Below are 17028 nucleotides of genomic sequence, written 5' to 3'. Positions count from 1 at the left end.
ATTGTAGTTCAAAGCAGATAGAGCCGAGTGGCAGCACAGCATTGAAAGCAGTGTTTATGCCCTCAGCTGTGGCGCTGTCAGCCTTGTGGAATTTACTGTAAATCAAATTTTTATTGCAACATTTAGTAGCTTATTCTCTGTGGGCTCCATTCACGTCAAGCTTGTCCCCATTAGGATTTTAGCCCCAGTCCATAAAGGGACTTGGCTACACATCATCAAATAATGTGAGAAACCAAACCTTTCATTTTGTTTTTTTTGGGTCCCTTTCTGTCCTTTTCCACCTGGACTCTTCAGCCGTCATGGATTTTCATTGTGGAGGTTGCTATAGACTTATTCTTTACCAAGCCACTTCCTCCGCCCAAACCCCCTTGCAGTATATCAATCCCCCAGAGGACAACTCTACTTTTATTTCTGTTCATGGACCTTGGTGAGTTGCACTAGCTTTATTTGTTAAGATGCATCTGTGGACTGCATTTTTGAAATAACACAGTACAGCGCTTACTCTAAGTATAACAGGTGCAGACTCGTAGTCAGAGTGATAGAAACAACATTACACCCCCGAAAAAGCTCAAAGGTAGCTAAATATTTCATTTTAGGCAGCATATTATGTCTACAGTCTAGACTATAAAATGATAACTACTTCATGTGTGTTTTGCTTGATTCATGCGAAAAGATGTTCTCATCTCTATTGCTGGATTGATGTTAAGTTATAGATCTCCTGCATGTCAAAATAAATGTGAACGGCCTAAATACAATGAACGTAGAACGAGACGTTTATCTGATTCCACAAAGCAGTGAGCCAGAGACTGAAACATGTCCTATTTGCTTAAAGCATCTCGAATGACACAATCGCCTGCTTTGATAGCAGCAGTTGGTTAGGCAATTCTCCAAAGCTAGTGTTTCATGGCAGACTTAATAAACCACCAGCAGCCACTGTTGAAGTGATCAGACGTGACACAAGAGTCTGCAGGCAGAACGTTAAAAAACAGCTAGTTACATGCTTTTGTAAATCCCTAACCTTGTTCCTGAGGAGATTTTCACTTTGGGGGACACGTGAGCAAACATTCTAGCCACACTCATTGCATCAAAGAGTTACTGCTTGTTACAGGTGAAGTGGGCCCAGATCGTAACCTCAGATGAATTGTAAAATGTACTCTGATTATCATAATGTAGTGGTTTAGTTACCTGTAAGTGCATACTATTTTTCAATTCTGTCAAATCTAACCTGTTGTCTATATTATGTAAGAGACCATGTATGAACTATTTAAATAAAAATCATGTCGCAATTATATATTTTGCTGATCATGTTACAGGTGTTCATTAACTCAATGAGTTGTAGTTTAACATACAAAGATGTCTGAATTGTAACAGCATTACTCCTGTAACAGCATTACACTGTACTCTAAATGGGGGGGGCGTGCTTAAACCACAGTAACATCAATACATGGCATGTTATAGTAACATATTGAAATACAGTTATAATACCATATTTACTGGGTTTTGCGCATTGGATTTTGTGAGAATAATGCATTTTCTTTACGTGAATGAATGATCTCTGAGGGTAATGAATGTTCATTTGGTCAATCCGAATGAACGATTAACAGTATCAGTCATGCACGTGAGCAAAGGTGGAAAGAGAAAAGAAGATTCCTGATTCCTGATCAATGTTCCTTTTTTTGTCTCATAACTTGATCACTGACTGTAGGAGCTTTCAGGTGGGTGATATGATAGACATGAAACGGCAGCCCTGATATGTGGGGGAGTCTAGATGATGTGCGTACTGACATGCTGTAGCAAGAGTTCAGGGTGGCAGCTGAGCAAAATCATCTAGAATGTCCTGCCTGCTGACACAAGGACAAAAGGCACAGACAGAACATTTTCGTATGAGGGAGGAGACAATGAACGTGGCTATACCTGGAAATGCACTGAGTTTGTTTTCTCCCTGACCTCTAGAGCACACTGAGGCTATGTCCCCAAATGGCACCCTACTTCCTATATCGTGCACTACTTTTGAGCAGAGCCCTATGGACCCGGCTCAAAAGTCATGCACTATGTAGCCTAGTGATAGGATGCCATTTGGGCCGCGGCCTGATCTTTTAAGGCTGTTATTAGGAACAGACAGAGAGAGTCTGGTAGCTATAGTATGAACTGGGCATTGTCACTCTCAGCTACTAGCACTGATGAGCAGCAGCGTTTCCTCACCTAATTCCAGGGCTGGAAACATCTCAAGCAGGGGATTAATACCATCTACTGTTCTGCCTGTACTTTCGGTCTCCTCCTTCGATTTCACCTTGTCTGATCTAAATTGAAGAATGAAGCAATGAGCCTTTTCTTTATCAATGTATTACATATTTATCTTGCTCATCATTTTCTTTCACATAAACAATGTCATATTACCTTGCATAATCCTTAAGAGATGGAATAAGGATGGAATGATTGGAAAAAGGGCGAGCAACACAGAACAATCGAGGTAGGGCTATTCTTTCCCACAGGCTGCTAGCTATAGGTATCCGCTGTGCACCGCTGAATCAGTGAGGTAATTATATCCTTTGGAAAGTGTGAGCTGGAGCTGGCATTGGTCAGAGCTGCACAGCGAGTCTTGTCTATCTATGGGTAGGAATTATCTGAAGAGCTCAGGATCTGCTGGAAATGGCATGGGGATCTGTGGGGAGTGCTCAAGGCTGAATCAATGCATCACTCCAAGGCCCTTGCAAATGAATTTCAGAGGGCATTGTGGGACTAACGGTGCCAGGATCTAGATCATGTGTCCAACTGGGCTTCCTCCTAGTCTGCCATCCCAATGGGCTAGAGAGATAACTTTCTCCCTTGAAGAAGCTAAGAAATGATAAAAGAGAGATGGAATGGGGGATTTGATTATCAATTTTATATAATGTAATATAATGTATTTATACATTTCTGAAGCAAGACAAGAAGGGTATATATGTTCTCCAAATATATATTTGTCTATTTTAATAATGTAGTAAGTAAGTAAGTGATGTTGTACATTAAGAATCTTCTATACAAGGTATTGAATGATAATAATGATTGTGTAATAATTGTTTCATTACAGTCACTAGAGCATTTGACTAGGCCTATTGAATTATCTATTTATAGCCTAATTACTAGCCTTGGTTTTATATTGAATTAACTTATCAATATATTCGTTCTTGATACTGAAGCTATACACTAAGTGTACAAAACATTAGGAACACCTGCTATTTCCATGTCATAGACTGACCAGGTGAATCCAGGTGAAAGCTATGATCCCTTATTGATGTCACTTGTTAAATCCATTTCAATCGGTGTAGATGAAGGGGAGGAGACAGGTTAAAGAAATATTTTTAAGCCTTGAAACAATTGCGACATGGATTGTGTGTGTGCCATTCAGAGGGTGAATCCGCAAGACAAAGGATTTAAGTTCCTTTGAATGGGGTATAATAGTAGATGCCAGGCACTCCGGCTTGCATATGTCAAGAACTGCAACACTGCTGGGTTTTTCACCCCCATCAGTTTCCCGTGTCTATAAAGAATGGTCCACCACCCAAAGGATATCCAGGCAACTTGACGCAACCGTGGGAAGCATTGGAGTCAACATGGGCCAGCATCCCTGTGGAACGCTTTCGACACCTTGTAGAGTCCATGCCCACACGAATTGAGGCTGTTCTGAGGGCAAAAGGGTGCAATTCAATATTAGGAATATTTTGTACACTCAGTGTATATTCCCTGTGAAATATAGACTACAGTGCATAATAAAAAGCAAAGCAATTACCCAATGTAAACGCAACCTATAAATTGTCACATCTATGGAAGGAAGCGCTTTGAATTGGCCTCGTCCGACAGAATACATGCGCAGTGCGCCGCATGCTGCCTTCTATAGAGCAGCTGTCCAGGGTTTGGAATTCCAATATGGCAGAGGCTTTGGTCAGTCTTCCTCTCACTAACTTGGAATGGTTTCAAATCGCAAGCAGTCGCGTTTAACCCGAGCACCCATTCATCAAGCATATCCACTGGATCGATGTTACTATAATCTCTGAAGCTACCCTGTCATATATACAGGTAAGAGTTAAAGTGTCTCTATCTTAGATATGAACAATTAAAAAGAAGCGAGGCTGCAATACGCAAGAGTAAGCGCTTTTTGTGGTGTACCCCTTGAAACGTTCTCACGCATCACGCATTATGCAGCGTAGTACCTATCCAACTATCATCTATTAAAAATGTATATATAGGCAATGTCAAATGCGAAAGTAGACTATAGCTACTGCAAGGATTTGAAGTTTATGGCTCGGTTGAGAATCAATCAGGCGCTCGAGGCAATTAATGATTTAATAATCAATCATTTTAATGAGAAAGTGATGAGGGCGATACAAATTGTTGCAAAGTAACTTTCAAGTGAAAACATGATGATATTCTGAAGATACACTTGCTGCGATAACTGGTGGCAGGTGGCTAATAAATACGTTGTCATTGCGCTCTTCGTGGTGACAATTGGCTGTATGTAGTATAACAGTATTTTAAAAGTAATGTGACCACATCATTCATGCTGCTTTAGCCGCTTCCCCTAATGGGGTTGCAAGATAATGTGTTTTTAAATCATCGTAGGGAGCGTCAGCAAGGAACAAGGAGTACTGATCTAGGCTTAACATTCATGGTCATGTGTTTTGGCTCTCTCTTCACATGTTATCCAATAGCTTTTTTTTTGTTGTTTTCTTTCTTCATAGTTATATGCATGTAGGTTCAAATGAATACCTGACGAAAGGACCCACGTTTGAAAAAGCAGTGAAATTCGATAGCTTAAAGGAAAAGTGCCTGTTAATGAGAATCAACATTTGGAATTCCTCCTCGTGAAAATTCCGATTCTGCTGTTTTTTCCTTTCCCCTTGTTTTTAGGCGTAAAGAAGACATGATCACTAGCACCAGTATTTATGGTATGTTGGACTATTTCACTTATTGATTGATTGATTACATGATAACTGGGAGCATTTTCCCGGTGCGTCTATGTTGTGTATGCATGGCTCATCTTAATGTTGAAAAGTTAAACAGTGACGTTGCAATAGTTTGTTATAGAAATACCAATAATAGGTTAGAAAATAACAATCGTTTGTTAAATGCACGTAGCTGGTTGTGAATAGCATGTTTACCATGTGGGGGCATTTTATTTGGGATATGCTGTACTGTACTATTTTAGTAAGGTATATTGGTTCAAAACTAAAAGTTAACTAATAATAATAATGATAATAATAATAACAATAGTTACAGTATAGCATGATACTGCCACTAGCCTAAAAATGGTAATGATGATACTTAGGCTATTATCAGTTCTACATTGTGAAGAACAAGTTAGTGCGTAACTTCTGTATTTTGCATTAACATTTCGTTTCACACACTATATACATCTTGTTTATTTTTGCATGTGTCTGAAATGTATGTATTGTCATATTTTATGCGTCAATTTATCTTTACCAGACGGGAGCTGCTTCCCCTATCCGCATTAACAGAAGTATTAGTGGTGGTTTCAGATTAACATAATGTAAAAGTAGTATTTGGGAGTGGGAGACCAGCTCTCATGTCATTGGGGAAGTGATTGCTTTATGAGGGATTTCTTCCATGTATTGTTACAAGCTCCAATGTATTTTCTCGCTACTGTTTTGCCTGTCTCTGATGTTCAGAAATTCAACCAATATATTAGACCATTGGCATTAGCTTCAAATTGCACTGTCATGCATCCAGTCGAGTCCAGGGGCATTTACGACTTCATATAGACTTTGCTTATGATCATGAAAGTGTATGGGGCATTAACTCTTGTTTGTGTGGTGAAATGAATGGATAAGTGGCCCATCATGTGTCGACTTATGTATGTTTTATTAATCAGATATTACTTTGTATATGCCATTTCTCATATGGAGTTAATACATTGAAGTAATTTGATACCAGTAAATAACATGCCACTTTAGTGGGTTAAGTCTGCCTTTGCAGACAGCAAAAGATTAGAGCTGGAACAACCTTTTTTTGTGAAGATTCAGTAAAGCTGTAGGCAAATGTGTGAGTTAATCAGTAAGGACAATGATCAGCAGCACAACTCCCACATCCTAAAGTGCTGTTTACACCCCTCATATCTGTCTTGTGTCATGCTGTCCTTGTACTTTCACTTTTCAGCATTGTGGGAAATTTTGCTCATTCTTTATTTTATTATCAGAAAATTCACATTCAACATTTTCACATTATTTGTCTCCATCAGAATTGGTTACCCTCATTCTATAGCCTACAGGGGCACATATTATGACCCGATGCAGTCCACAGCCCACCCTGCAAGTGTTAGCAGTTGTTCAGGGTGATAAATAGATTTACTCCAGATTTGTACTTAACATTATAATATTGACACATATGAAATTAAGTTTCGGAACTTCCCCACTGGACACAGACGTAAGTTCACCGTCTAGTTTTGATTTACATTTGGTTGAGTTTTCAACTAACGTGAATTCTACATGAAATCAACAAAAAATGTCACCTTGTCATTGGATTTAGGTAAAAAAAAAAAAATGGCCTTAAGTTGATTCAACATCATCGCATACATTTTCTTTGGTTGAAATGACATGTAAACAACGTTGATTCAACCAGTGTTTACCCATTGGGTCTTGTTTATCTGTATGAAGTTTTGATACTTAAATTGAACACTTATTTTCTCAATGCAAAAACCGAACATAGTTTTGTTCACACATCTCATTTGAATTCATATGCGAGGGAATTAAGCAATTAACAGAGAGCTGAGATTCCTCTTCAGTAAAATGTACATCACAACCACTCAAATCAAAGTGTATTGGTCACGTACACAATTTTGCAGGTGTTATAGCAGGTGCAGCGAAATGCTTGTGTTACTAGCTTCAAAAGTGCAATAAAATGTCTCGCAAATACAATACAAATACTCAAATAATCCAAAAATCGAAACAAGACATCAAGAAATGACAGAACGTGTCCAATTAATAATCCTGAGAAGGTACTGTATATTAGCATGAGCATGTGTCAGAAGCAGAATATAAATACGTGGTGTGTATAGACAGTATATATTGTAGAAAAGAAAGTGGTAGGTACAGTAGTAGGTATATTAGGATGGGCTATACAGTATACAGCGCGTTCCACATTTTGTTACGTTACAGCCTTATTCTGAAATGGATTAAATAAATGTTTTTCCTCATCAATCTACACACAATACCCCATAATGACAAAGTGAAAACAGTTTTTTATCATTTTTTTCCTAATGTATTAAAAATTTTAAACAGAAATACCTTATTTACGTAAGTATTCAGATCCTTTGCTATGAGACTCGAAATTGAGCTCAGGTGCATCCTGTTTACATTGATTAACCTTGAGACGCTTCTACAACTTGACTGGAGTCCACCTGTGGCAAATTCAATTGATTGGACATGATTTGGAAAGGCACACACTTGTCTGTATATGGTCCCACAATTGACAGTGCATGTCAGAGCAAAAGCCAAGCCATGACGTCGAAGGAATTGTCCGTAGAGCTCCGAGACAGGATTGTGTCGAGGCACAGATCTTGAAAAGGGTACCAAAACATTTCTGCAGCATTGAAGGTCCCCATGAGCACAATGGCCTCAATCATTCTTAAATGGAAGAAGTTTGGAACCACCAAGACTCTTCCTAGAGCTGGCAGCCCGGCCAAGCTGAGCAATCGGGGGAGAAGGGCCTTGGTCAGGGAGGTGACCCAGAACCCAATAGTCACTCTGACCGAGCTCCAGAGTTCCTCTGTGGACATTGGAGAACCTTCCAGAAGGACAACCATCTCTGCAGCACTCCACCAATCAGGCCTTTATGGTGGAGTGGCCAGTCAGAAGCCACTCCTCAGTAAAAGGCACATGACAGCCCGCTTGGAGTTTGCCAAAAGGCACCTAAAGGACTCTCAGACCATGAGAAACACGATTCTCTGGTCTGATGAAACCAAGATTTAACTCTTTGGCCTGAATGCCTAGCCTAGCGTTACGTCTGGAGGAAACCTAGCACCATCCCTATGGTGAAGCATGGTGGTGGCAGCATCATGCTGTGGGGATGTTTTTCAGCGGCAGAGACTGAGAGACTTGTCAGGATAGAGCAAAAGATGTACGGAGAAAAGTACAGAGAGAACCTTGATGAAAACCTGCTATTGAGCGCTCAGGACCACAGACTGGGGCGACGGTTCACCTTCCAACAGGACAACGACCCTAAGCACACAGCCAAGACAACGCAGCAGTGGCTTCGGGACAAGTCTCTGAATGTCCATGAGTGGCCCAGCCAGAGCCCGGACTTGAACCCAATCGAACATCTCTGGACAGGTTTGCCAAGCTTGTAGCGTCGTACGCAAGAATACTTGAGGCTGTAATCGCTGTCAAAGGCGCTTCAACAAAGTATTGAGTAAAGGGTCTGAATACTTATGTAAATGTGATATTTCAGATATAATTTTTTTAATAAATGTGCAAAGATGGGGTATTGTGTGTAGATTGATGAGGAATAAAAACCATCATTGAGATGTTTCTACAACTAGATTTTTTATCAACATTTTTATAAATTCTAGAATAAAGCTGTAACGTAACAAAATGTGGAAAAAGTCAAGATGTCTGAATACTTAACGAATGCACTGTACATACACAGTGAGCAAACAACAGTATATACATAGGATACGAGGTGACCAGCATTCAATGACTCTACACTTAGTGTACAAAACATTAAGAAAACCTTCCTAATATTGAGTTGTACCCTCTTTTGCCCTCAGAGCAGCCTCAATTCGTAAGGCCATGGACTCTACAACGTGTCGAAGCGTTCCACAGGGATGCTGGCCCATGTTGACTCCAATGCTTCCCACAGTTGTGTGAAGTTAGCTGGATGTCCTTTGGCTGGTGGACCATTCTTTATAGACACGGGAAACAGTTGAGCATGAAAACCCAGCAGCGTTGCAGTTCTTGACACACTCAAACCACAATCCATATCTCAATTGTCTCAAGCCTTAAATATCCTTCTTTAACTTGTCTCCTCCCTTTCGTCTACACTGATTGAAGTGGATTTAACAAGTGACATCAATTAGGGATCTTGTTCCTAATGTTTTGTACACTCAGTGTATATACACGGGGCATTAGTCTCAAGGTGCAGGGTAGAGTACCGGGCAGGTAGCCAGCTAGTGATGTCTGATGGTCTGGAGATATCAAAGCTGTTTTTCACTATCTTGGTCCCAGCTTTGAGGCATTTGCCTGCTAGAAGGTAGCAGAGTGAACAGACTGTGGCTGAGGTCCTTGATGATCTTCTTTGCCTTCCTTTGACACCAAGTGCTGTAAATGTCCTGGAGGGCAGGCAGGGTGCCCCCGGTGATACGTTTGGGCTGACCGCACCACCCTCCGGAGAGCCATGCGGTTGAGGACGGTACAGTGTCCGTACCAGGCGGTGATGCCGCCCGAAAAAATGCTCTCAATGGTGCATCTGTAAACGTTTCTGAGGATTTTCGGGGCTAGCCGTCCGAGGTTGTAGAGGCGCTGTTATGCCTTCTTCACCAAGGTGTCGGTGTGGTGGGACCATTTCAGGTCCTCAGTGAAGTGCATGCCAAGGAACTTGAAGCTTTTGACCCTCTCCACTGTGGCCCTGTCGATGTGGATGGGGGCGTGCTCCCTCCTGTGTCTCCTGTAAGTCCACGATCAGCTTCTTTGTTTTTCTGACATTGAGAGAGAGGTTACTTTCCTGGCACCACTCCGCCAGGGCTCTAACCTCCGCCCTGTAGGCCGTCTTTGCTGTAACGTGTTTCCATAAAAGTTTAAATGATCATAAATGTGTTTTAAGGCACTTTGTTTGTACATATTTCTCAGTGCTTTTTCACATGTCTGATGGTTTTAGGTGAATCTAACTAATTGCATTCAGCACTCCCAAGATGTTGCTGTGTGGTTTTAAAACATAATGCTTTTTTTAATACATGAACATCTTACATTTTAGATATAGTTATGAGTACAGTATTGCTAACTTTAGTTATTAGCAGCTGAGGATAGAATAGATAATAATAGACGACATGGACCTAGTCCCGTTAACTACTATGTCCTAACGCAGCGCCGGGGCCATAGGCTGCTCATAGGCAATTTTCTTTAGTCATGATTTAACCTTTTGGCTTCTCCAGTATGTGTGGTCAATACCCTGACAGCTCATTTGATTGCACTTCTGATTGCAATCTAAGCTGTGTGGTTGACATGGATCCTCGTCTTGGGTTTTGTGGTGCGCTTGATGACAGATGCTGACTCTTCCCCTTTTCACCACCCTCTTCACCTGATGCCTGGCATGTTGTCATGTTAGCAGAGTACTTATAGGCAAATACTGTAGCATGATATATCAAAGCTTTTGCTAATGTGACTACACTCTACTTACTTGTCACAATTGTTTTTCATTGCGTCCACGTTTCTTGTGACACCCTTCATAATTGTTGTTTTTATATTGGGAAAGATACAGTATGTAATTACTGCAATTATGCAAATGATACTTGCAGTATATTTTTTTGAAACGAATAGTTAGTAACTTAATCATAAATAATACAAATGTAATGTACATGGACACACTCCTAAATAGTTTCAATACACATATTTCCATCAGTTTTCTGAATTGATTAAACAAATGGATGTAATTAAGAATTTTAGTTGTTTCTTTTTTCTTTACATTACAACTATGTACATTGTATACAGTATGAATAGGAATCATGTACCTACAGTTAATTGTGCTGCTGCTAAAAGAGGAGTGAAACTGGATAACATCTTTGAAGGGTTAAAGCCGATAAGCTGAAAGATAGGACATGCGTTTGATCTGAACGTTGCTGACCGTTTCTAGTACTGTACAATTCAAATAGTACTTTTCAGCAACCCTTGAGTGAAGAACATAGGCTACATATGCATTCTGGATTCATTTTCTCCTTATTGGAGCAACCAGTCCATGCAAAACATAGAAGTCACAGAGCCAAATTATACACTACCTGACCAAAAGTATGTGGACACATGCACGTTGAACATCACATTCCAAAATCATGGGCATTAATATGGAGTTGGTCCCCCTTCGCTGCTATGACAGCCTCCACTCTTCTGGGAAGGCTTTCCACTAGATGTAGGGTTGACGTCAGGGCTCTGTGCAGGCCAGTCAAGTTCTTCCACACTGATCTCGAGAAACCATTTCTGTATGGACCTCGCTTTGTCCATGAGGGCATTGTCATGCTGAAACAGGAAAGGGCCTTCCACAAACTGTTGCCACGAAGTTGGAAGCACAGAATCGTTTAGAATGTCATTGTATGCTGTAGCGTTAAGATTCCCCTTCACTGGAACTAAAGGGCCTTGCCCGAACGATGAAAAACAGCCCCAGACCATTATTCCTCCTCAAGCTAACTTTACAGTTATGCATTGGGGCAGGTAGCGTTTTCCTGGCATCCGCCAATCCCAGATTCATCCGTCGGACTGCAAGATGATGAAGCGTGATTCATCACTCCAGAGAAGGCGTTTCCACTGCTCCAGAGTTCAATGGCGGCGAGCTTTACACCACTCCAGCAGCAATTGGCATTGCTCATGGTGATCTTAGGCTTGTGTGCTGCTGCTCAGCCATGGAAATCCATTTCATGAAGATCCCAACTAACAGTTCTTGTGTGGCCTACCAGCACTTACAGTTGACCGGGGCAGGACAGAAATTTATGAACTGACTTGTTGGAAAGGTGGCATCCTATGACGGTGCCACGTTGAAAGTCACTAAGCTCTTCAGTAATGCCATTCTACTGCCAATGTTTGTCTATGGAGATTGCATGGCGGTGTGCTCGATTATATACACCTGTCAGCAATGGGTGTGGCTGAAATAATCAAATCCACTAATTTGGCGGCGTCCACATACTTTTATATATATAGTGTATTTAAATTCCTATCCCCTCAGTACATGGTATGATATGAACCTCAACATTCACTCGTCAAACATTTGTTTTTTAGACAATATTTTTGTTCATTTTCACTCTAGCATTTTCATAATCAACACCATACATTATGATTTATCATGCATGCTGTATATTCATACGCTTTTACAAGTCATGTAGTTGTATGGTAGAATATGTTTGAAAGATTAATTCCACCGTGTCAGATTCTAGGGATCCCAACCTGTCCTTCAGTAAATCAATAGAGAGAGAGGTGGCGTCAACCTCTGAAATCGAGTCCAGGGCCATAACATACAGTGCCTTCAGAAAGTATTCATACCACTTGACTTATTCCACATTTTGTTGTGTTAAAACCTGAATTCAAAATGGATTAATATACTTTTTTTTTTCTCACCCATTTACTCACAATCCCTCATAATGACAAAGTGAAAACATGTTTTTAGAAATGCAAATTTATTGAAAATGGAATACAGAAATATAATCTACATAACTATTCACACCCTTTTGCTATGACGCTCCAAATTGAGCTCAGGTGCATCCGTTTTCCTTTGATCATCCTTGAGATGTTACTACAACTTGATTGGAGTCCACCTGTGGCCAATTCCATTGTTTGGACATGATTTAGAAAGAAACACACCTGTCCATGTAAGGTCCCACAGTTGACAGTGCATGTCAGAAGTGTAGGGTCATTGAGGTTGGATGGGGTTTGGAAGGGATTTTTTTGGGGGGTGGAAGGGATTTTGGGGGATTTGGAAGGGATTTTGGGGATGGGGGAGGGTCTATTAGAAGTTAGTAGTACTGAGTTAGGTAGGAGGATTTAGAAATGTTGTAAACCGTGATTAACCACACACTCCAGCACAGTAGGTGGCGACATGCAAACTATACTATGAAGTCCAATGAACTGTCCTTAGAGGTCTGAGATAGAATTGTGATGAGGCATATATCTGGGGAAGGACATAAAACAATTTCTAGGTTGTTGACATTTTTCAAGAGCACAGTGGTCTCCATCATTGGGAAATGGGCAAAAATATGGAACTACCCAGACTCTGCCTAGAGCTGGCCGGTGACCAAACTGAGCAACCGGGCAAGAAGGACCTTGGATAGGGGGGTGAACAAGAACCCAATGACCACTCTGAAAGAACTACAGAGTTCCCTTGGCTGGGAGATGTGAGAACGTGCCAGAAGGACAACAGACTCCACAGCACTTCACCAATCTGCGGTTTATGGGAGAGTGGCCAGACGGAAGCCACTCCTGAGAAAAAGGCACATGACAGCACGCCTGGAGTTTGGTCTGATGAGACAAATTGAACTCTTTGGCCTGAATGCAAAGCGCTATCTCTGGAGAAAAACAGTTACAGCTCATCACCCATCTAACACCATCACTACTGTGAAGCATGGTGGTCGGAGCATCTTGCTATTGGGATGCTTTTCAGCGGCAGGGACTGGGAGACTGGTAGGGATAGAGGGAACAATGAATGGAGCCAAATACAGGCAAATCCTTGATGAGAACCTGCTTCGGAGTGCAAACAAACCTTACACTACGTGGCAAAGATTTACTTTCCAACAGGACAATGACCATACAGCCAAAGCAATGCTGGAATGGCTTCAGAACAAGAATGTGAAAGTCCTTGAGTAGCACAGCCAAAGCCGAGACTTGAATCCCATTGAACATCTATGGAAAGACTTGAAGATTGCTGTTCATCGCCTCTCCCCATCTAACTTAACAGAGCTTGAGAAAATCTGCAAGGAAGAAGAATGGGAGAAAATCCACAAATCCAGATGTGCAAAGCTGATACAGACATACCCAAGACAACTCAAAGCATAATGAAGCAGTGGATTTTAACATTGTCTGTAGATAAGTCTCTCAGCGAGCTACAGTAAAGGGTGCATTATGATAAGTGAGGGCTAGAATTGGCTTCAGTGGAAGATGTGACCAGAGCCATTTCCTGTGGGATGGTGTGTATGAATAAGACTGACAGTTTTTGTTGTCCTCTAATGGTGACAATTAAAGCAAGCTTGTGACTAACTTAAGTTACTTCTGTGTAAACACCCCCTGGGAGGTCTGTGGGGCTGTTGTAAATTGATGAAACACTCATCCGTTCAGACAGATACATTTGTCAGTAACTGTAACAAATCCCATTCGGTCTCTCCCATCTCAATTCTAGACAAAGCCTTGCGCAAATGAAATCAGTGCAGGCTTGTCATCTTTAAGCAAATATGTTAAGTGTTGTCTTTCGTGCTTTTTATTTGAAAAGCGAGGGAGACCCCAGGGGAGTGAGACATGCAAATAGAACAAATCCCATCTCTTCTCAATGCAGCATTCCCCCTCTCCTCTCCAATGCCTCTCTCTCTCTCTCTCTCTCTCTCTCTCTCTCTCTCTCTCTCTCTCTCTCTCTCTCTCTCTCTCTCTCTCTCTCTCTCTCTCTCTCTCTCTCTCTCTCTCTCTCTCTCTCTCTCTCTCTCTCTCTCTCTCTCTCTCTCTCTCTCTCTCTCTCTCTCTCTCTCTCTCTCTCTTCACTCTCTCTCTCTCTCACTCTCTCTCTCTCTCCTCTCTCTCTCTCTCTCTCTCTCTCTCACACTCTCTCTCTCTCTCTCTCTCTCTCCTCTCTCTCTCTCTCTCTCTCTCTCTCTCTCTCTCTCTCTCTCTCTCTCTCTCTTTCGTCTCCCTCATGGCAGCTTGCTATGTTATCTTTGTATGTTTCTCGGGTGTGCTGACAATTCCTCCAGTGATCTAAGTTGGGTTGCTTTAGAAAGTGGAAGCAGCTGTCTGTCGCTATACTGAGAGACGTGTGTGCTCTAATGCAAAGATGAAGGACCATGCATCCTTGACACCCCCCCCCCCCACCCTCCCCACCCCCTATACCATGCCATTTAGACACAGGGACTGTGGGCTCACTGTTTTCCTTCTTCTTTTTCCTGACCAACAGCATATAGACATTTTATAAAAATGCATGTGTGTCCATCATCCGTTGCTTATGCTCACCCTGCGTATGTCTCCTCCCTTTTATCCTGTTCATTTATTTATGCAGGCTTTCTGGATCTAAAGACATGCAGTTCCATTGAGATCCTTGTTAAACGTAATACACACACAGGGATAACACTGTACATTATCAGACACTTGGCTTTAGATCGTCTTTTTTTAATGTGGGTTAGTTTAGGCTACTTCTTATGGCGTGTGTTAATTACATAAACTCACAGTGGTGTTCATTTGAGTTTAAAAGGCGCTAAGACCATTTCCTTTCGTCTCTCGAAGCCCGTCTTTAAGAGGTTTAACCCCCCCAACTCGCATATCTGCTTGACATTTACTGTACATGTTGTGGAAAGCGCAGCGTTTTAAAAAAAACATTTGCTTTTTTCAGTCTTTCTGAAGATTACAGTTAGGATTTGACTGTTGTGTTTAGTGTATTTAGAGCCAGATTACCTCTAACCATACCCTCACCTTAACCCCGTCCATCACCCTTAAAACCATAACCAGTGGATATAGAAAATACTAAAATAAGGAACATTTGCACAGAAAATTGTAATGTGCATACGTCCTTCAAGAGAAGAGTAAAAATGATTTGCTTTTAGGCATGATACCAGGTAGCAGTCAGTCATTAACCCATAAATTGTTTGACTGACCAAAATGTCCTCATTCATCATTTTAAATAAATCTTAGTGTTGCACGGTACATTGAGCTTACTTAGTGATACCTTAAAATGCTTTCAAAATTCATACAGCAAGGGTGGTTAATTCAGGCCATGTATGTCATATGGGTAATTTAAATGATTTAATTGGAGTGTAACTCTGCCTTTAAACCCATTTTCTTGCAATTTGAAACAATGAAATGTAGGTTTTGTTTCATCTCCCTCACATAATCCTCGCTCTGTCTCTGGACTCATAAAGAGTGGAGGCAGCTCAGAGCCTGTTGGGGATTGGTTAGAATAGACAATCCCCAGGTGTACAAAACTAGGTTTAGCAGTAATGCTTTTAATCTGGACTTGTAGAGGATTCATGTGCGTTCATAGATTTTCTTCAGTAATTATCATACCCCCAGTGGCAGCAAGAGAGACGTTTGCCTAAATCACTGATGTCCTCATTACACTGTTTACATTTTAATTAGATTTGCTAAACTTTTGATTTCTAATGGCCATAATGATTGGAGATGTTCTCCTCTTTAGTTCAAGGGAGGCGGAGGCTCCATGCTGATCATACAGTTATACTACACTCGTAGGAGGAGTCTTTTGCTGTAGACAGCTCACCATGCTAGGAAATAGTTTGGTCAAGTGTTTGTGAGGATATAAACAAATGTTTTGCAGGTTTAATCAATGACCCCTTAGCAAGACTAAGTGCTTTATATGTCAGTTTGAGGCCTCTCATAGAGTACTCTTATCAACATGTTTAGGCTAGGGGAATGATTGTGAAATTGTTATCTTATCAACATTTTTTAATTAAGTTTGATATTTTTAAATAACAGTAAATATCTTGCCATGAGAGGTTGCCTATTGTATAGAAGGAAATGTCAGACACTCAAGGATTCTATTAAAAAAATTCTACAATTTCATGATTTTCGACCATCAGAGACACTTAGAAATTGTTGGAGTTCATCATTCTGTTCTTGTACGTAGGTTTATCATTGAACAACCTTGTAAAGAGAGCCACTTTTTCCTGCTTCAAGGTGTTTCCCTGCATAATGCGGTTAGAGTTTTCTATAGCGATTGAAGCTCAAGAGGATAAGCGAAAACTCAATATGTTACTGTACTGAAATTCCACAATTCCACAGAACACGTGTGTAATATTTCGAGCGAGGCTACCATCCTTGGTAGCTTCCAAGCCCATGCATTCAACAAGTCTGGGACAGAACAGATACTCGACTCAAGATTCTGGTCAAAGCTTAGAATTAAACATTTAGTCTCTTTTCAGAGCTAGCTTAAATCTAAACCCACACTATAGTTTACATTATTTTATTTACAATAATATCCCCCATCCTTTGAATGTGAAATGTGAGTGTTTGAAATTCATTGTGTTATTCGAAGTTCATATTATCTTCTTTTCATCTTCGTCAACTTTGAGTTGAATTGCAAATGGTGACATGGAAGGAGTCTACTGTCTACAGTCTACTGTAATTCAGCACCCAT

At 40.9% G+C, this 17028-nt stretch overlaps 1 protein-coding gene across 1 annotated transcript in view; it reads left to right on the top strand.

Annotated features, from left to right (window-relative positions):
• The first annotated feature begins 3892 nt into the window (after nt 1-3892).
• The window catches only part of LOC106581802 (fidgetin), a 41574-nt gene continuing 28438 nt past the window's right edge, over nt 3893-17028 (top strand). Inside the window, exons 1-2 of the mRNA XM_014164127.2 lie at nt 3893-4056; nt 4888-4925. Coding sequence (XP_014019602.1) covers nt 4901-4925 — 25 coding nt within the window. The 5' untranslated portion in view covers nt 3893-4056; nt 4888-4900. The remainder of the gene's footprint in view (nt 4057-4887; nt 4926-17028) is intronic.

The sequence above is a fragment of the Salmo salar genome, chromosome ssa21 (assembly GCF_905237065.1).
Source record: "Salmo salar chromosome ssa21, Ssal_v3.1, whole genome shotgun sequence".
Lineage (NCBI taxonomy): Eukaryota > Metazoa > Chordata > Actinopteri > Salmoniformes > Salmonidae > Salmo > Salmo salar.
The sequence above is the reverse complement of the archived record's forward strand: the minus strand, read 5'-3'. Positions and strand labels throughout refer to the sequence as shown.